The following is a 21,903-nucleotide window of genomic DNA, read 5'->3' on the forward strand; positions in this document are numbered from 1 at the left end:
GGACGGGGAACGGGATGGCAACCCTCGGTGTTGCTCCCATACCTCGCTCAGCCAGTGAGCGGGAACCGGTCTGTATGTGGGATCCAAACCCTCGGCGGGAGCGCCACTGCGCTCCCAAGCGGCGCACTGTAGCAGTGCGCCACCGGGCCAGCCCCTGCTGTAGATTCTTTAATGGGCCCTTAAGACCTTTCTGGGATATTTTAGTTTGTGGGTACCTGTATATAATTTTTTTGAGCTTTGATACTCCTGTAGATTCTTTAATGGGCCCTTAAGCCCTTTCTGGGATATTTTAGTTTGTGGGTACCTGTATATAATTTTTTTGAGCTTTGATACTCCTACTTTGTCTTGTTGACATCCTCCTCTCTTTGATGCTACTGTAAATAGGATTGTTTTCTTAATAAACTTTTCAGATTGTTCATTGTTAATGTATAGAAACACAACTAATTTTTGCATGTTAATTTTGTATCTTGCAACTTTGCTAAATTCATTTATTCTAACAGTTTTTGTGTGGACTTAGGCTTTTCTACATATAAGATCATGTCGTCCTCAAACAAACATAATTTTCCCCTTTTCTTTCTTATATAGCAGCCTTTTATTTCTTTTTCTTGTCTAAATGCTCTGTCTAGGACTTCCAATACTATGTTGAATAGAAGTGGTGAGAGTGGGCATCCTTGTCTTGTTACTGATCTTAGAAGAGCTTTCAGTTTTCACCATTGAGAATGATGTTAGCTGTGGGTTTTTCACATATGGCCTTTATTATGTTGAGATAAACTCCTTCTGTACCTAGTTTGTACAGGGTTTTTATAATGAAGGGTGTTGAATTTTGTCAAATGCTTTTTCTGCATCTATTGAGATAATCATATGTTTTCCTTTGTTTTTTTAAAGTGGTATATCACATTAATTTTCATTAGCTCACTTGAGTAGAGCATGGTGCTGATAACACTAAGGTCAAGGGTTTGGGTCCCCATAGTGGCTGGCTGCCAAAATAAATAAATAAATAAATTGATTTTCATATGGTGAACCATCCTTGCATCCCAGTGATAAATCCTACTTGGTTGTTGTGTATAATCCTTTTAACATGCTGTTGAATTTGGTTAGCTGGTATTCATTCTGGTGAGGATTTTTGCATCTATGTTCATCGGGGATATTGGCCTATAGTTTTCCTTTCTTGTAGTGTCTTTTTCTGGCTTTGGTGTTAGCATAATGCTGCTGTCATAAAGTGAATTTGGAAGTGTTCAGTTTGGGGGAAAAAATTGAGAAGGACTGGTATGAATTCTTCTTTCAATTCTTGGTAGAATTCACCAGTGAAGCCATCTGGTCCTTGGTTTTTCCATGTTGAAAGGTTTTTGGTTATGGATTCAATCTCCTTACACGTTATTGGTCTGTTCACATTTTCTGTTTCTTCATGATTCAGTCATGGTAGGCTGTATGTTTCTAAGAATTTATCCATTTGTTTTAGGCTGTCCAATTTGTTGGCATATAATTACGTATACCAGTTGAGTGTTCCTTATCCGAAATGCTTGGGACCAGAAGTGTTTCAGATTTTATATTTTTTTGGATTTTGGAATATTTGCAGAGTATATACAGGTTGAGCACCCCTAACCCAAAAATCCAAAATCCAAAATGCTCCAAATGAAAATTTCCTTTGAATGTCATGTTGGTTCTCAAAAAGTTTCGAATTTTGGAACATTCAGGATTTTGGATTTTCAGATTAGGGATGCTCAACCTATAGCAGTCTTTTATAATCCTTTTAAAATCTGTAACATCAACTTTAATGTCTCTTTAATTTCTGATTTTATTTGAGTTTTTGCTCTTTTTTTCTTAATCTAGCTAAAGGTCAGCAATCATGTGTGTTTGAGGGCTATTATTAAAAAAAAAAAAAAAACCAAAGTAACAGGTGTTGGTGAGAATGTGGAGAAATTTGAACCGTTATGCACTGCTGGTGGAAATGTAAAATGGTTCAGCCAGTCTGGAAAACAGTATGGAGGGTCCTCAAAAACTTACAAATAGAACTACTATACAATCCAGTGATCCCACTTTTGGGTATATACCCAAAAGAACTGAAATCAGGATCTTGAAGACATATTTGCCTTCCCACGTTCATTGCAGCTTTATTCACAGTAGTCAAGATATGGAACAACCTAAATATCCATTGAAAGATGAATGGATAAATAAAATATGGTATATAAGTATAATGGAATATTGTTCAGCCTTAAAAAAGAAGGAAATCCTGCCACATGTGACAATATGGATAAGTGAATTATGTTAAGTGAAATAAGCCAGTCACATAAGGACAAATACTGCATAATCCCACTTATATGAGGTACCTAAAATAATTAAACTCATTGACACAGAGAGTAGAATGATGGATGCCAGAGGCTGGGGGGAAACAGAAATGAGGAGTTGCTGTTCAGTGGGTATAAAGTTTCTGTTATGCAAGATGAATATGTTGTAGAGAACTGCCATACGACAGTGTTGTTATTGTTAACAATACTGTATTATGGACTTATAAATTTGTTAAAAGGATAGATCTCATGTTAAGTGTTCTTACACAACAAAAACAAGCAAATAAACAAACATGCCACCAGCTCAAAATAAAAAGAGGGCTGGCAAGTTAGCTCAGTTGGTTAGAGCACAGCCTTATAACATCAAGGTCACGGGTTTGGATCTCTGAACTGGCGAGCCACCAAAAAAAAAGGAAGAAAGAAAAGAAAAGGAAAACACTAAGGATAGAAAAGACTTTAAAAACACTATCAAACAACTTTTCCTAATTTATATTTATAGAACATTCCACCTAACAACAGCAAAATATTCATTCTTTCAAATGCACACAACATTCAGCAAGATAGACCATATTCTGGGTAATCAAAGGACTCGTGATAAATTTAAAAGGATTGAAATCATACAGAGTATGTTTTCTGACCAGGAGTAATCAGTAGAAAAAATCAAAAGTATTTGACCTGCATGAAAATGAAATGACAATATATCAAAATTTGTGTGGTACAGCTAAAGCAGTGCTTGGAAAGGTATATATAGCATTAAATGCTTAAATTAAAAAAGAAGTTCTAAAAATCAATGATCTAAGCTTCCTTATTAAAAAGAGAAGTAAATTAACCCCCCCCCCAAAAAATGGAGGAAGAAAATAATAAATACAAGAGCAAAAATCAATGAAATAGAAAACAAACAAAAAGGAACAAAATTGAGGAAACCTAAAGTTAGTTCTTTGAAAATATCAAGAAAACTGATCAACTACTACTAGCCATAATGATGAAGGAAAAGGACACGACACATTACCAATATTAGGAATGAAAGAGGGGACATCATCACAAATCCTACAAACACTGAGAGAATATTATGAACAACTTTACAACAATAAGTTGTAAAGCCTGAAGAGCTCTACATCTAATAAAGAAATTCAATTTGTAGTTAAAAATCTTTACAAAAACATCTGAAAGCCCAGATGGATTCAGTGATGAATTCTACCAAATATTTATGGAAGACATAATACCAGTTCTATATAAACTCTTCCTGAATATAGAAGAAGGAACACATCCTAACCCATCTTATGTGACTGGGAAACTATGCATCAGTATCAGAATGTAGACACAGAAATCCTTAACAAAATATAAGCAAATCAAACCCAGCATTACATAAATAGCATAATACATCATGACTGTATTATCCTAGGACTGGCTTGACATTCAAAAATCAATCAATATAATTCATCATATTAATTGTTATGGTTTGGATGCAGTTTGTCCCCACCAAAACTCACGCTGAAATTTGATTCCCAAAGTGATGGTGTTGGGAGGTATGGCCTAGTGGAAGGTGTTTGGTATGGCAGTGGATCTCTCATGAATAGATTAATGTTGTGGGAGTGAGTGAATTCTCGCTCTGGCAAGACTGGATTAGTTACCCAGAGAGCAGATTGTTATAAAAGCAAGTTCAGCTTCTTAGACTTTCTCTTACTTCCTCTCTTGCCATGTGATCTCTTTACACATGCTAGCTTCCGGATAGAAAAAAAAGTCTTTTAAACAAATAGTGCTTGAACAATTGGGTATCTATAAGGAAAACAAATGAATCTTTTTTTTTTTTTTCCTTTTGGTTTTTTTTTTTCGTGACCGGCAACGGATCGCAACCCTCAGTGTCCCGCCCGGACCGGGACCGGCAACGGGATCGCAACCCTCGGTGTTGCACCCGCACCTCGCTCAGCCAGTGAGCGGCCAGTCTGTATGTGGGATCCGAACCCTCGGCGGGAGTGCCGCTGCGCTCCCAAGCGGTGCACTGTAGCAGTGCGCCACCGGGCCGGCCCAAAACAAATAAATCTTATGTCTTACCTTATATTGCATACAAAACTAAACTCTAAATAGATTACAGAAAGAAAAGATTTCTTACAGAAATGTAACAGCTAAAGCTATGTAAGACTTACTTTACTCTTCACAATTAAAAAAAAAGTGAAAAGGTAAGTCACAAATTTGGGAGAAAAACATTTACAAAACACCTATCTAATACAAACTTGTATACAAAATATATAAAAATCTGCTACAACTCAACAAGGAGATACACAACTGATTTAATAAATGGGTAAATGATTTGAACAGGTATTTCACCAAAGGAGAGATGTGAATGGTAAATGAGCCCATGAAAAGATGCTCAAGATCCTGTCATTAAGAAAATGAAAATAGGGCCGGCCCGGTGGCGCACTGGAGAGTGCACCGCTTGGGAGCGTGGTGGCGCTCCCGCCAAGGGTTCGGATCCCACGTGGAGACTGGTTCCCGCTCACTGGCTGAGCGAGGTGCGGGAGCAACACCGAGGGTTGCGATCCCGTTGCCGGTCAGTAAAAAAGACAAAAAAAGGAAAAAAAAAAAAAAAAGAAAATGAAAATAAAAACCACAATGAGATTCCAATATGTAATTACTAATATGGATGAAAAAAAAATTTTTAGGGGGTGCTAGCCGATTAGGGGATCCAAACCCTTGACCTTGGTGTTACAAGGCTGTGCTCTAACCAACTGAGGTGACTGGCATTAGAAATTTTTAAATGGACAGTTCCAAGTCCTAATGAGTATGTAAAACAACTGGATTCATACATTGCTGGTAGGAATGTAAAACATTGGAAACTTCAGAAAAGTTTGCCAGGCTCTTGTAATGTTAAACGGGCCAACAATTCCACCTTTAAGTATTTAAGTAGGAGAAATGGATATATATGTCCAAACAAAGATTTTAATGTGAATATTCATTACAGCTTTATTTGTCATAGCTTAACTAGAAACAACTCAAATGTCTATCAGTAGATGAATGAATAAACACACTGAGGTATATCCATACAATAGAATAATGCTTGTTACTAAAAAGGAAAGAACTACTGACACATGCAACATGAATGAATCTGAGAAAGCTTTATGAAAAGTAAACTCAAAATACTACATATTATAAGATTCTATTTACATGAAGTTCCATAACAAGCAAAACTATAGTGACACAAAGCAGATTGTTAGTTGCCAGAGCTTAGGGGTTACAGGAAGGGACCAAACACAATGGGTATGAGGGAACTTTCTAGGTAATGAAAATGTTCTATATCTGATAAACATGTTTTATATACACATTTGTCAAAATTCACTGAGCTATGCACTAAAAGTGAGTGAATTTTACTATTAAATTTTACTAGAAAATTATACTTCAATAACACTAATTAACAAAAAGCAAACATACACATACACACACACACACACACACACACACACACAGAGATGGAAACCACTAACATGGCTTAAGTGAAAAAGACTCAATATCTGCCAGAATTCCCATGCACTGGAGACCTATTTGGCAGACTCTTAAATTTAAACAAATAGCTAATGCATATGACTTAACAAATCCACTGATGCAACAGCATGGATAAATCTAAGAAACATGTTGAGTGAAGGAAGTCAGATACAAAAGGGCACATAATGTCTGTTTCCTATTATTTGAAATTTCAAAACTAAATCTGTGTTGGTATACAGTAGCATACAGGAGTTTTATGGGATGATAAACTGTTTTATCTCCCAATTGTAGTGATGGCTTATGAATCTATACATGTGTTAAAATTCATAGAACTGTATATCAGAAAAAAAAAAGTTAATTTCAGTCATCTTTGTAAAAAAAAATAATAATAGTTACTTCTTTTGGGGAAGAAGATGCTGACTAGAAAGGGCCCACAAAAACTTTTGGAGGTGATAGAAATGTTCTTCTATATTTTGATCTGGGTGACGATTACATGGGTTTTTACATATGTTAACATTCATCAAGTTGTACATTTAAGAAGGGTATTTTAACTATATTTAAATTTCACCTCAATAAAGTACTATTACTAGGGAAAAAACCTAATGAACACTGGAGTCTAGTAAAAACTTAAATTTTTAAAAAAAATCTTTTTGAAAGCAAAAAAAAAAATCAGAAGTTTCCTAAAACTCAAAAAATTTTAACATATCTCTTAGCAACCACATTTTTAAATTATGATAACTTGGCTGGCCAGTTGGCTCAGTTGGTTAGAGCATGGCATGGCCTTGTAGCACCAAGGTCAAGGGTTCAGATCCCTGTACCAGCCAGCCACCAAAAACAAAAAATTATGACTAAATTTAATAAAAAACTACTTTTTACATAATTTTGATATACAATTTATGATCATCAAAATTCAAAACTTACCAGGGAAGGAGTATTGAAATTGATTTCTTCAAAGCAGCCATCAAATATTAGACTAAATGTTGGATCTACAGAAAAAAAAAACCAAACATTTTTTAACATTAAGATCACTGAAACAACTTTTTCATACTTTAATATGAAAATAGTCAGCATTTCATCAATAATGCAAGTATAATACTAAGCAAATTATAAACTGTCAAGAAACTTTCTATCTTGACCTAAAATAACTATCTTTTAAACTATCACCTAACTTATTAATAAGATTTTAGTCAATATTTTTATAGTACAATCACTAACTGTCAGATGGGCCATTAATTTGTAAGTGGAGACTAATACAAACACATTTTCTTCTATGAATCCATAGCAGAGCTAGCATCCTGAATATTTGCAATGAAAAAGATTAAAAAACATTAATATAATAGTTGTAATGTTAAAAAAAATAAAAGAAATTGTTTAAGTAAGTTTTTAAAATTAAATATCCAATGCTAATTCCTGAGAAGATGGGTCAATTCTGTTAGGCTGATGAGAGGTTACTTTACCTAAACTATGCAATAATCCATATGGAAGTATTATCAGGAGCTAAAGAATGGCTAAGTTCAGTATCAAGGAACTGCAGAAAGGTTGGGTTGCATAAAAAATCTTGACCAATAAATAAGGTTTGGTGATCTAATTATAGGAATAAAGAAGAGGTCAGGAGAAGGATCTCATATTTTTCCTACCAAAGTACCTTTACTAGCTAGTCCATAAATCTCTCTATCTGCATTGTAGGCTAGTCTCAGCTTTCTCAATATGTAACACCCAACACAGTGACCCAAAGTAGCATCCATTATTAAAAGGTCATTGCTATGACTCTTGAAATATGCTCATATTTTTATATATCAGGTAAAATATATCAGGTATATTTGCAAGGTAAAATTATCTAGGAGCTTCCTCATTTTAGAAAAAAAGACTTAGAAAAAAAGACTAACTGACTTTTAAAGGAACATTTCTGACTAAAATTAGAAGCTTTCCTTGACTGTTTTAACCAACAGTAACTAATTGTTACCTACCACTTGTAGTAAGGATTACAGGTCGTTTAGTTGTTGCCATGAATGTTTTGATTGCATTCAAAAACCCAGCATCTTCATCAAAAATGACATCAACCTACAAACCATTTATTAGAATATTAATGTAATGAGTAATAACACTTACTGGATATCAGTTACATATAAATATTAGATGTCTGTTACAGACAAAATTTATGAATTAATGAACAGTGTGAATTCAGCCCATGCTGAAAGCTTATAATGTCTTACACTACAAATGAGTTAAAAATTATCAAATATCAAATATTAAAGCCAATGAAATCCAGTCACCTATAACTGGATATGAATCAGAATAATTTCTACAATCATTGAATGATATTAGTAACCTTGAATTGCATTAATCATCTTCCTGAAAAATTCTTCTAGAGTTGATGGTTTCAATTGCTTTAATTTCAAATAAATAGAAAGTTCTCCTGACTTTGTTAGCTATTTTAAAGTTCTTTATAAGAAAATATTTAGTAATCATTAAAATAAATTTTTATCACGAGATGGCATGAACACACGTGTAAAGCCTACCTCCTCGAAAAGAATGAGAGATGTTGCATTTTTTCTGTTGGATTCCTCAACTCCAAATTCTTTGACATTTGAATTAGTTGCATTTGAGGACTTAGTCTGAGTAATTTGTTTCTGTTCAAAAGAATTTTTGATTCCTGGATAAATATAATATTGATATTTTAAGTAAAAATCATCTTTTAATAAAACATTGGATATTTCCACAGAATAGCTCAAACTGAAATCTTATCAAAACTGAAACAAGAAAACAAAGAAAAAACTGAAACAAAATATCAAAACTCTTATATGTAGGATGTTCAGTGTAGCTGAGGTTTAACAAATAGCACAGGGACTCTTGAAATATGCTCATATTTTTATATATCAGGGTCATTAATATTAAGAAATGTCAAATTTATTTTGTTCACTTAATGTCTCACCTTTATTATTTTCCAGAAGTGGTCCTGTTTCTTCTTTATTTTTTGGGTTGGAAGATATCTTAAAATAATTTGCCAAAGTTTTTGGGGGAAGTGCTCGCTTTGGTCCACTACTTTTTGGTGATGGTGGAGGAAGTTTCCTTGGTGATGTAACAATCTTCTTAGGGGAGTTTAATTTTTCTGCCAAAAACAAATTGTATTGAAAGATAAATGTTTTAAAAATTAGACAGGTGGCAAAATATACAGTTATCCACATTCTTTATTTCTATTCTTACCAGTTAAAGATCAAAGACAGAAGTTTTCTTTCATTCTTTCATTCTTAAATTCAAATACCCTCTACATTCAAATATTACTATTGTTGTATTTATTCTACAGTACAATGGTTAAACCAGTCATTTGGAAAAGACACTCTTTTCCAAGAAACACACATTCTTTAAACAAATAATATTCATAATCCCTTCACTGATGCTCTCTACACTTGCTTGAAGTCAGAAGAGTCTGGAGGAAAAATAAGAGTATACACTGAGCTCCTACAAAACTTTGTTGTCAAGCTGCAGTAAGTGGATATTGCAAGCATTGTAACATGTATTTCAATGCTAGAGATGCTTTGGAGGACAGATACAAAGTTTAAAAATAAATGGTTGACTTCGGGTCAAGATGGTGGAATAGACGGTCCCCAGTGTCACTCTCTCCCACAAATCAACCAATTTACAACTATAAAAAAGCAACAACAGCCAAGCTGGGGCCGCTAGAGCTCAGGGGAAGAGGAGGAGAGACCTATGGAGCACATGATGGCAGGAGAAGTCACAATGAGAGAAAGAAAAAAACCACTGGGACCATTTCAAATCCAACTGCTTCCAGGCTGGAGCTGCTGAGCACACAGAGCAGAAACCACAACTTGCTTTGAACCCCATGAATATTCATAACCAATAAAAACAAAACAAAACATTAAAAAAAAAAAAGGAAGTATCAAACATTACTGGGGCTATGCCAAAAGAACACAGACCAATGAAAACAGTTCCCTGCTAGCCAAAGATGGGAAAATATGAGCATCAAAAGAAAAGACAGGATTCTACTTCTGGTCATAATATAGTAACTGGGATTGGATTTACCCTCCAATCTGAAATAACAACAAAAATAAACAAACAAAAACTGGACATAATATATGAAACAACACGTTTTAGACTGGCCACCATGCAACAAAGGACAGTGATCACTGAGAGACAGACAAACAAGGTGAACACTAGGATTGCCCAGCTTATTGCCTGGAGAGAATTTCCAGGTCACAGTGGGGAGGGGAAACCCCATCCAGGTTTTCCTGAGTTGAGGAGACCATCAGAAGAGTCTAAGGAAACCCTCCATCTCCAGGCAGATGGAGGTCACAGGGCAGAATACATAAGAGAAGACTGTGCAAAGAGAGCTCTAGCAATCTGCAGAGTCTCCCCTGACTCTAAAATTAAGCACTTATCAGTAAAGGATCAGCAGAAACAATGTCTGAGGCTCCCGGAGAGCTAGGAATAGTTCCTCTTCCCACCAGACAGAATGGCAAACTTCATAATAAATGGGGTACTGGACAGAGGAGTCAGAAAGGTTTTGCCTAAGTAGTGTGGCAAAACTAACCCTAGGTTAAATGCTGCTATTGTCATGCCTAATACAGCTTAAAAGACCAGAAAAGAGCAAATTGTTTCCAAGTAACTGAACTGCATCCCTGAAGAAAGTTCAAGAAGTTATAGGAATACAGAAATATCCAGCACCTAATAAGGTAAACTGTACAAAGTCTGACAAGCAATTAAAATTATCAGGAATCCAAAGTAGGAAAAAATATAATCCATAATAAGGAGGAAAAATCAACCAACTGAGAAACCAACTCAGAAATGACAGAGATGATAGAATTAGTATACAGGAACATTAAAACAGTTATAACCAGATTCCATATGTTCAAAAACCAAGAGGAAAGACAGGACACATGATGAGTAGAAACACAAAAGATATTAAAAGGACCCAAATCAAACTTCTAGAAATGAGAACTATACTGAATGGCAGACAACATACTAAATACTGCAGAAGAAAAGATCTGTAAACTTCAATAAATGGTAATTAAGTATCCAATGGTAATAACTATCCAAACTGAAACACAAAGAGGAAAAAGAAAGACTGAAAAACTGTGAGACAACTTAAAGTGGTTTAAAATACCTATAATTGGAGTTGCCAAAGGAGGTAAGGGCAAAAAAAAATATTTCAGTAAATTCTACGACAAATGGGGTAGGTTCTTTGACAAATAACTTGAAAAGAAAGGGTGAGGGAATTGTTAGAGAGTTTAAAAGAAACTTAAGAGACATTAATCAAATGTAACATATGGAGCTTGTTTGGATCTTGATTTGAACAAACCATTTGAAACAACAAAAAACTGATATCAAATTGTGTATTAGATGATATTAAGAAATATAGCAAATTTTGTTAATCTGATTATGGTTTTGTAGTTATGTTTTTTAAAGAGCCCTTATCAGTTAGAGATTCATATTGAAGTATAGATGGGTAAAATGATATGGTGGTCTTCAGATTTGTTTTAAAATAGTCCAGGAAAAAAGCAAAGCATGCGTACGTGTAAGAGAAGATAAAAAATGAATGGCAAAATGTGGATAATTAAAATTATTTTCTGAGATGTTATTTTTTTTCAAATGATTATATCTTAAGGGAAATAATTCACTTACTTGGTGACTTGCCTATGTTGTAGCTATTAAAAAAACAGGGTTTTTGTGAGTTTACACCTTGTTTGTCTACTTGATGGGACTGAGTCGCTTCCTTCAGCTGAGATAGAATTTGTCTACCACTGCGCTGGGAAGAGGCATTCACTTCAAATATCTAAAAGTAGAATATATGAAAAAAGAGCCAAATGGTCCATGTTTTCTTTTAGTTCAAGGGTAATTATTGCATTAACATTTTCCCACTGTAGCTATTACTAACCTTAAATCCAAGCTCCTGAGCACAAGCATACACTGCAGCAGTTTTTCCCACTCCTGTTGGTCCTGTTATAAGAACAGTATTGCAAAGACGACTCTCTTCTTCATCATCTGAACTGCCTTTAAAGTCTGTGCTATCTGACAAATCTGAAAAATTATTCAAATGCATATAAAATGATAATAGCTTGGGCATCAACTCTACCTCATAAAACCCAACGATCAAATTCCACAAATTTCTTGCTAATAAATACTGGAAAATGAATTTACAAAATGTATAAAACCAAACATTAAAAAACAATTAAGAAAGTTTTTACAAAATTTTAGCTAATCTAACTCTAAAAATGTTCAGTGAAACAGAAAAAAAAAATAACTCAAAATACCTTCCTGTTTCTCATCTCTTTTTCCCTTCATATTTTGTCTTTCTTCCAATTCTGCTCTTCTTTTCCAGTCTTTCAACCAACTACCATAAGAAAATGTATGTTAATAAAAATAATTTGCAGAATATAGATATCTCTTAGACTTTATGTTAAAATGATTGTTGGGTGAAGTTATGGTATATCATTAATTTTTAAGCACTCCACAGTGCCTCTGAATCAACTAAATAGTAAAATATTTATACATGGGCATGAATATTTTATAACGAAATAATTTCCTAAATAGACAAGACTATATGTGCAAGAATATTGACTGCAACATTGTTTATATTAGCCTCTAAAAGGAAAAACCTAAAAGTAAACCAGTAGGGGAAAAGATATACTATGGTATACTCACATAAGAAACCAGTACACAACAATTAAAAATAACTGAGGAAGACTGTGTGATGACATAACAATGTATAATAGGAGGGAACTTCAAAAGTTCATGGAAAAACAGAATTAAAAGATAATATGAATCTTTCCATTAACTTTTAAAGATCCCTCATATACAATGTTAGGTATAAGTAGAAAGATCAAATTGTAGTCTGGAGCTAGACCACCTGAGTTTAAATCCCAGCTCCACCACTTCCCAGCTGTGTGACCGGACAAATAACTCAACATTTCTAGGCTTCAGTTTCATCTAGAGATGAGGACAACAGGATACATCATTAGTATTGTTCTAAAGATTAAATGAACTAAGAATAGTGCAAGTACTTAGAATAGTACCAAGTTCATGGTATTAACTATTATTAAGGGTCCACAATTCCTTATATTAAATCCTTTGGACCAGGTAGATTTAGAATTCAGAATTTTCCAGATACTGGAAAGATAATTTGGTACATATGCCATGTATTGTATAATACCCCTAAAGGGATCTAGACAGTACATCCATAATCACTTAATATTTTTAAAAAGTATGAATTCCTACTAAGTATGATTGATAAAGATCATAATAAACTTTATGAATAAAGTCAATAAACTTTCAGTTTTCAAAACTTTTTGGATGTGGGAATTGTAGACAAAGGATTATGGACCTGAATTAGCAGTAATGTGATTCCATTTGTTAGAAAGGAAGGAACTATTGTACTGGCTAGCTGCCAAATAAAAAGGGAAGGAAGGAACAAATATACAAGTAAAATTTTTTCTGGAAGTTTTTTTTTTTTTTGTCTTTTGTCTTTTTCCGTGTCCAGCAACGGATCGCAACCCTCAGTGTTGCCCCCGTACCGGACCGGGGACCGGCAACGGGATCGCAACCCTCGGGGTCGCTCCCGCGCCTCGCTCAGCCAGTGAGCGGGAACCGGTCTGTATGTGGGATCCGAACCCTCGGGCGGGAGCGCCGCCGCGCCTCCCAAGCGGCGCACTTATCCAGTGCGCCACCGGGCCGGCCCTTTCTGGAAGTTTTTTACAAGAAACTATCAATTGGGGTTACCTCTGTAGAGAAGAAATGTGAAAAAAGAAAGATATTTTTCACTTAAAATTTTTGTTTTTTTCTTTTTTTTTAAGATTTGAATATACTAATTAATATTGAGTACACTAATATTTAAGACTGAATATACTAAGATTGAATATACTAATTATCCTGATTTGAGCATCACATATTGCACATAGGTATTGATATGCAGCTCTGTACCGCACAGACACATACAATCAATTATGTTTCAATTAAAAAAAAAGAAAGAAATAAGATTTTATGATGTAATATATTACTTTATAATTATAATTTCTAAATTTTAGTGTACATAAAACAAATAATAAAGCTAAATTTGTAAACTATTTCTTAGTTCTCTTATAAATTTTACCAACCTATGTAACTTTTTTATAGCTAACTCATTGCCTACGAGCTCACTGGCATTCTGAGGTTGATACTTTTCTGTCCAAAGCATGTCTTCAGTTCCAGAATCTAAAGCAAAAAAAAATATATTAAGGTATTCATCCCTTGATATAAGCATATATTCTTACACATTTACATTATTGTTACAATGTAACAATAGGTTAGCTATAGAAATATTTATATTTACAAAATGCCAAAAAGGTGATTTTAAATTTAACATTACATTTAAAATGTCACACCAAACTCTTCCCTCTAAAAAACCTAACCAACATAAAATCTTATGAAAGTAAGATATAAAAGTACACACATTTAAATTTTTAATAAACACTCAAGAAACATGAACTATGAAAAATAATTTGTAGCATAAAAACAATCAATCTAAGGAACAAAGACAGCATAATCTTAGTGAAGCTACTTATGACCACTGAAAAGAAACATTGAAAACATTCCATGAAGTCAACCTGAGTAAACGGAGAGATACTACACTCTTAATCAAGACGAATGAGTACTGTAAAAATGCCACTTCTCTCTATATTAACCTATAAGCTAATGCAAAATCAAAATCTAACTAGGATTTATGGGGGCAAAATAACCTGTAGTTCATTTAGTCAAGTAAATACATGAAAATACTTAAAAAAATGATAGGAGCCTTGCTATATCAAATATTAAAACATACTATAGAGCTATTTAAGTTAATGAACTAAATCAATTCAATAGAATACTTTGGAAAAGCTATATAAACTGAATGGGAACATGTCAGAGATATGTGCAATACACTGTAAAATAATATGTATAGTATGATCTCAGGTTTTAAAAAAAGCATCCGTATTTATAGAGGCAAAGAAAAATCAAAGACTAAACACCAGTCTGTTAATATGGTTATATGTAAGCCTCTAATCAATGAAGCTTCCACTTATTTTATGCACATATGTATTTTTTGAAAGTTGCAATAAGTGTGTATTAAAAGGGAGGGGCTGGCCAGTTAGCTCAGCTGGTTAGAGCATGATGCTGATAACACCAAGGTCCAGGGTTCCATTCTTGTACTGTCCAGCTGCCCGCCCCCCAAAAAAAGAAGGGGGTAAAAGAGTGAGAGGTTAAACAAGAGTTCTAGGACCAGAAACAGAAAATGTAATTTACCAGGAATAGAAGATATTTCTGATGCACACTCCTTGTCATCATCTGTCATCAGAATATCAAAATCTTCTGCTTCCGTTCCCACTTTACATGTTGTATTCAAAGCAGTTTGTTTCTTCTGGGATGTTTTAGAAAATATATCTTTGGAAGAATCTAGCTTTATCCCAGAAGAACTGTTTCTTTTGTCAATTTCTTCTGGCTTCCCATTTATCTTTTTTGGACTTTCTGAATATTCATTTGGTTTCTTTCTTTTTGACTTACGATTTTCTGTTTCCACTCGTTTCCTTTTGGTTTCTTTTTTATTGACATCAGGCTCCAGTTGTGGACCTTCTATTTTGGGAATTATAGAAATACATGTGTTTACTAATTAAAAAAAAATAACTTTTAATACCCAGTAATCTTAATATCACTTCCAAATATCCAACAGTTCAAATGACTTTAAAATGAAAAGGGAAGAATCAAATGTGATACACTGAAAGCAGGCTGGAGATCTTAACATTTACACTGCCTTTTTTACAGGCTGTATAGATTGAAATTGTCTCATCTAAGGCTTTCCTTAAATGAATGATTAATATTTTAACATAAGGAAAGCTACCTTTGGGTTGGCATTCTCTGGAAGCTGGCAGGGGCTGAAACTGCATTGTACAAGGTGCTTTCACTTCAGTTAAACAATTCTCCCTGCCATCTGTAAGTAATGTTCTGTCTGGATGACCACATCCAAGAGTCAATGGCTGTCTTAGTGTTTTCAAAACTGAATTGTTAACATAAATAATAATAATTATCACTAACCTTGTTTATCATGACACTCAGAAAGTTTCTGGCGCTCAGTTTTTTTTTTTAGAAGCAAGGGAAAATATTTTCTCAAGGAAAATTCAGGATTTGACCACCCAATTTCCTCCAGCAAAAGATTTCTTACTTCTTCAGAAAAGTCCTTCCTTGTCCTCATAAACTGCAATAAAGAATAAAATGCACAGTAATGGACCCACATCATCTATTCATGTTAATCACAATACTACCAACCACTTTCTGTGCCTAATAAGTCAATCTCAATGTATGATTGATTAGCCTTAATAACTGAACACAAAGCTGCATTTGCAAAACTTCTAAAGGACTTAGTTCTTATTTTTATTTTTCTCCCTTTCACCTAAATATACTTTACACATTTATTAGATTATGATGGTGATTTATAATCTAAATGTAGGCTAGCTGGTTAGCTCAGTTGATTACAGCGTGATGCTGATAACAGTAAGGTCCAGGGTCTAATCCCTTCTCCCATTCAGCTGCCCCCCGCCCCTGCCCCCAAAAAGAATCTTAATGTGCTATATAATCTAACATTCTTATGATGCTGATAACAGTAAGGTCCAGGGTCTAATCCCTTCTCCCATCCAGCTGCCCCCCGCCCCTGCCCCCAAAAAGAATCTTAATGTGCTATATAATCTAACATTCTTTCAAAACTAGCTATTGGCTGTCTGGTTAGCTCAGCTGGTTAGAGCACGGTGTTGCAATACCCAGGTCAAGGGTTCAGATCCCTGTACCAGCAAGCTACCAAAACCAAAACAAACAAACAAAAAACTAGCTATCATTAAATCTTAAAATAGTTTTAAAGCTCTGTAGTATTTAAAAGAAATGTATACTTCAATTAAGATTTATTTTTTAGGGCGGAGCCCGTGGTGCACTCGGGAGAGTCCGGCGCTGGGAGCGCAGCAGCACTCCCGCCGCGGGTTCGGATCCTATATAGGGATGACCGGTGTGCTCACTGGCTGAGCGCGGTGCGGCCAGTCTCAAAAAGGACAAAAAAAAAAGATTTATTTTTTAAAATTAGGCTCTAGAAAAAATGGAACTCTAGGCTACAATAGTAGATATCAAAAATTTTCTTTTCCTCTGAAAGATGTGAAGGAAACACCCTACAAAGGATGAGCACTCTAATACTTACCACAATAGCAGAATTATTACATTTTGAACTTGAATTCAATGTTGAAAATTCACCAAGAGCAATAACACATTTTGACAGATCTATTATTTTAGTATTCAGTTCTTTAAATTTCGTTAAGAGAGGACAAGAGGGTGGTTTCAAATGCCACAAATGGCACCCTAAAGAAAAACAAAAATTATCTTAATTAACTTAATTTACATACTGTCCATTTACTTAATGGTAAGTATGTAAACATGAAAAGACTTGACAACTGCATAGTTAACACAAAAGTACCCAAAACCCAAATGAATACACAGCGAACAAAATCCTCACCTCTAATAAATACAATTAATAAAAATTACCTACTCTTCCCTCCCAATTTTTAAAAACAAGCAAATATTAGCAAATTTTCATTTTTTTAGCTTAACTAAGTTTAATTTTATTTATAAGATGAAAACTAAATATTTTCTAACCTTCCATAGAAATTTTTCATGAAAAACAAATACCTATCATAAATTAGACCATTAACTCCAAACTCCTTCAATTTTCTTGCTTTCAGGATCATTGGTATCATCACCTCAGCAAAATGTGACTAGTCCCTTAGCTTTTCCTCTTGAATACAGGATGGGTTTCTGAGCACGTCTTCAGTATGTGCATTTATCCCTGGTAGGTTTTCATACTGTGCAAAGCTCATTGCATTAGGGATTGTCTGAGATCTGAGGTCTGTGAGTTGAGGGTAAAGATCAGATTTTCCTTGAGTCAAAAAAAATATGGGATATTTGTTCTGATCTTCAGTATGTGCATTTATCCCTGGTAGGTTTTCATACTGTGCAAAGCTCATTGCATTAGGGATTGTCTGAGATCTGAGGTCCGTGAGTTGAGGGTAAAGATCAGATTTTCCTTGAGTCAAAAAAAATATGGGATATTTGTTCTGCTTTTGCTGAACCATTGTACAAATATCTGCATCAAATGAAGAAAACACTATTCTCCTCTTCCCAGAGTTTTCTAAAAGTTTTAAAAATTGGGTCCAAAACCAGATTCACGTCAAAATGTTGATAAGTTACCTCCCCACATTCCATCCCTCTGTTGGCAGATCCACTTTATTTCTATGTTAAACCCCACAACTTCTGGCAAAGACTCAAACCATCTTGAGAAGGAAATGGCTGATTTTCAGAAAAGGAGTTTTCCTCCTCAACCACAAATTCTTTCCTATCTTTAGATTTTAGTGAAGTCACATGAGCAAGCTTTAACAACTGGAGTTGGTAAAATGTTAATTCCTTTCCTGGAATTTCAAATAATTCACTGGATCAGCATCAGATTTCTTCTTCATAGTCAAACAACAGGTGTGATCATAATATACCACAGTCACAAAGTCCTTTGAAAGGTGTACATCAAATTCTACAAAGCCTGCACCATGACTAGCAGCATTTAAGGAAGCAATAGTATTTTCTTGAACTTTCACCAGCGTGGCAGTTATATTTTCCTGCACCTCGATGTTCAAAATCCAATGGTTTTCTTGACTTCCAATACTTGGAAAATGAAGATTTCACATCACAATTGTATCCTGGTAATGGCTTAACAATTATATAGTCAACTCTCACTTTGCCTGTTGTTTTTCTAGAATTTCTGCTCATGATGGGAAGAGTAACACTCTTCTCACTTTCAGCAATGGTGGATGATAAGAGGAACGCTGTACCCACATGTCCAGGAAGGGCATCACCCTGCACTACATATTCATTGAGATCTTCCTCAAAAAAATCAAAGATTAGTTCCAGGTTATCTGGTTCCACTGTCTGTACACTGAACTCTGTCCAGTGATCAGGCTGTAAGCCACAGCCACACTCTGGCTGTGAATGCCTGCACTTGAACTCTTTGTTGCTTATTAAGGATATCTCCAGGCTATTGGACATTTTGTGAAGAACAGTGGGAGAAACCCTATGATTATCATTTTCCTCCAGACCCTCTAGTGTCAGCTTTACCCTAAATCTATATTTAAAAATTTTTTTCTTGGTTATTTACACAGGAGGTTTTTCAGAATAATGCAAATGTAATCTTATTTCAGTCTGACACATCAGCCATCCACAATCAAGAGTTTTGACACAATTGTGGATTCCAAATTGTCCATCATCAATAATAATTTCACTTTCTTTGGTTCTAAAAAGTACCCATTGAAGTAGTGATACTGAACTAGTACTTCTCTACTAAGTACAATGGTTGCTTTCCGTGACACGCTTTCACCTGTCTCATTCTCTGGAAGAAGAGCCACAATATTTTGAGGATTACAGTTTCCTAAGGCATCACAGCTTACATATATTGCAAAAACTTCTCTGGTAAAAGAGTCCCTTTTATTTTAAAGGTGTCATTCTGATGGATTTGTTGCAGGATGTCGTGCTGCTGGGTCTGTGGATCCACAGCCGGAGGAGGAGCCTGGCGCCCACCATCCCGTCCACGCCTAACCCTTGCTGCCCCAGGCTGCCCACAGCAGCGCAGCCAAGCGGCAGGAAGCGGCTTCGCTCAAACCCGAGTCAGCTGCTCCAGTCATTTCTTTTAAAATCATCCTTGATACTTTGAGTAAAAATTTTAGGGGCAGTTAGCATCCTGGTTTAAAGTTTAAACTTTTAAGTCATACCTGGATTCGAATCCAAACTCTGCCACTTATTAGCCTTGTGAGTGTGGCCAGGATCCTAAACCTTAGTTTCTTCATCTATAAAGTGGGGGTTATAATTGCAATTCTCAACCTCCTAGAGTTGTTATGGGGATTAAACTAGATATGTATATGAACTGCTCAGCAGAGTTCCAGACAACAGTAAGTGTTCAGTAATTCTGAGGTCCTAACAGAGAGGTTCTGCTGTGCTTGCCTCACCTGCACAGCTATAAATAGATATGCTACGTTTTATAGTAACACTCCTCTAAAAATTCAGGGAAGAAAAGTGTAATTTCTATAGTTGAACATGTTATCAGAAGATGCTGTATAAAACTGTACTGGTAAAAATAACAAGAAAGCCTTCATCAACTGAATAGACCAATGGCAGAGATGGGCAATAAGGAAAAGTGGAAGAAATTACCAGAAAGACTGGGAAATTCCCTATACAGAAGAGAGGCTGAGCAAAACTCATAAAGCATCAAGATCAGAAACACAAAGGAAAGAAAGGACACAGCACGATGCACATTTCATGCGCAGAATGAGTGCACTAAACCAAACCACAAAGCCTACTGAGGAGAATGTAACTTTTTGAGTTGACAAAAACAAAAAACAAAAACAGGGCTGGCTTGTTAGCTTAGTTGGTTAGAGTGTGATGCTGATAACACCAAGGTCCAGGGTTCCATCCCTGTACCTGCCAGCTGCCAAAACAAAAACAAAAATAAAAACATACCCAAACAAACAAACAAAAACTCTAGGTACAAACAATGACAAAGTAAACCTGTAAGACTCTGCACATTATCAGCAATTAAGAACTATAAGTAAAGTAAGATTTGGTTGCTGTAGCATTTCAATCCAAATAGAATTAGATTGTGATAGGCTAATATCACCATACAAGAGGCTTGTGCAAACAGCTTAGTCACTACTTGTCTATGTATTCCAGAAGATACTTATATGGTACTAAACAGGAAAAGCTGTTCTGGAAAGGAGGCAAACAGACTTCTTTGAATAGTCGACAGCAGACAGGACAAGGGCAAGGCTGCAGCTCCTCTGAGAAATTGTTAAAGATGCTCTGCTCACATACAGGCTATGATTTCAGAAGGGAACTGCCTTCCTTTTAGAACATAGTGCCTCTCTAGAGAACAATGTTTACTCAAGGTCCCTCACACTTGCCGTTCTCCCCTGGCATGAAGGGTAAAGGCTAAGGATGCCCTTGGCTTCCTTGCTCTGGTCCCCCATCCTCAGTAAATTGAATCCAAGTCTGAGGAAGAGAAGATGAAACATTTACTTAAAATTCCCACTACAATCACCATAACAATGATACTTAAACCTTAACCTCATCTTTAACTAACTTGAATAGTTTCATATTACTTCCAACAGTTGAAGAGTAAATAGTCAATAACAAACAGACTTACCATCATTCTTTTGTTGTACATGAACAACTCTCTGGAAACTGGTACTTACTGCATTGTACACATCCAATGCAGCAGCTTTCTTTGCAATTTTTCGTTTCAACAAATCTGGCAAACCACTCATTAGGAAGTCACGCTTTGCTTTAAACTGCCCATCACAATCCTGAGGTTTTTCAGATGTATCTTGACTTTTAAGAAAATGATTTGAAAAAGAATAGCTAAGGTTATAAACACTTAAAAGAATAACCTATCTAGAAAATAAACTTTTAAATTTAATTTAAAAAATTAATCAGCTACCTAAGATGTTAGCTGGTCAAATACTTTTTTGCATATCACAAAAATGAAAGTCTACCCATGTTAAGAAATTAAATAAAAATAACACATACAGAAAAAAATGATTTGAAGGACATCCACCAAAACATTAACTGGGGCTATCTTTGGGTGGTAGGTAAGTTCTTTTCCTCCTGTCTTTTGTTTTCCTTTTTTTGTTGTTAAACATACATTTTTATTATAATCAGAAAACAAAACTGATGCCATATTTCAAAAATGGCAAAACTGCTAATACAAAACTTCATAATACAAAACTTCTAATATACTATTGTTTCCAATATAATAACAAGAGAATCAGGACCCTTATTGATGTCTCAGTTCTCAGTTTTACTTGGCTTATCTTCATCTTGAGAATCACAGGAATCTTGACTGAAGTGGTAGGAGGTGGGAGGGAGGCGAGAGGGTGGGGGAGAATGTGGGACTGGAGTGATGGAGGGGGGAAGGAGTGTGGTGGGATGTCACGGCTTATACAAAGATACTTCAAAAAATTCATGGAAAGGGCCGGCCCGGTGGCGCACTGGATAGTGCGCCGCTTGGGAAGCGCGGCGGCGCTCCCGTCCGAGGGTTCGGATCCCA

The 21,903-nt window shown here is 35.3% G+C and overlaps 1 protein-coding gene and 1 pseudogene across 1 annotated transcript in view; both read right to left on the reverse strand.

Annotated features, from left to right (window-relative positions):
- The window catches only part of ATAD5 (ATPase family, AAA domain containing 5), a 57,181-nt gene that overhangs the window by 12,769 nt on the left and 22,509 nt on the right, over window positions 1-21,903 (reverse strand). The window contains exons 6-17 of the mRNA XM_008585519.1: window positions 21,001-21,185; window positions 16,966-17,123; window positions 15,822-15,981; window positions 15,176-15,362; window positions 13,871-13,969; window positions 12,032-12,111; window positions 11,656-11,798; window positions 11,403-11,553; window positions 8,695-8,871; window positions 8,282-8,415; window positions 7,730-7,823; window positions 6,684-6,748 (exon numbers count right to left, since the gene is read on the reverse strand). Coding sequence (XP_008583741.1) covers window positions 6,684-6,748; window positions 7,730-7,823; window positions 8,282-8,415; window positions 8,695-8,871; window positions 11,403-11,553; window positions 11,656-11,798; window positions 12,032-12,111; window positions 13,871-13,969; window positions 15,176-15,362; window positions 15,822-15,981; window positions 16,966-17,123; window positions 21,001-21,185 — 1,633 coding nt within the window. The remainder of the gene's footprint in view (window positions 1-6,683; window positions 6,749-7,729; window positions 7,824-8,281; window positions 8,416-8,694; window positions 8,872-11,402; window positions 11,554-11,655; window positions 11,799-12,031; window positions 12,112-13,870; window positions 13,970-15,175; window positions 15,363-15,821; window positions 15,982-16,965; window positions 17,124-21,000; window positions 21,186-21,903) is intronic.
- On the reverse strand, window positions 17,426-19,648 carry LOC103601136 (annotated as a pseudogene).

The sequence above is a fragment of the Galeopterus variegatus genome, unplaced genomic scaffold (genome assembly GCF_000696425.1).
Source record: "Galeopterus variegatus unplaced genomic scaffold, G_variegatus-3.0.2 Scaffold3602, whole genome shotgun sequence".
NCBI classification, from domain to species: domain Eukaryota; kingdom Metazoa; phylum Chordata; class Mammalia; order Dermoptera; family Cynocephalidae; genus Galeopterus; species Galeopterus variegatus.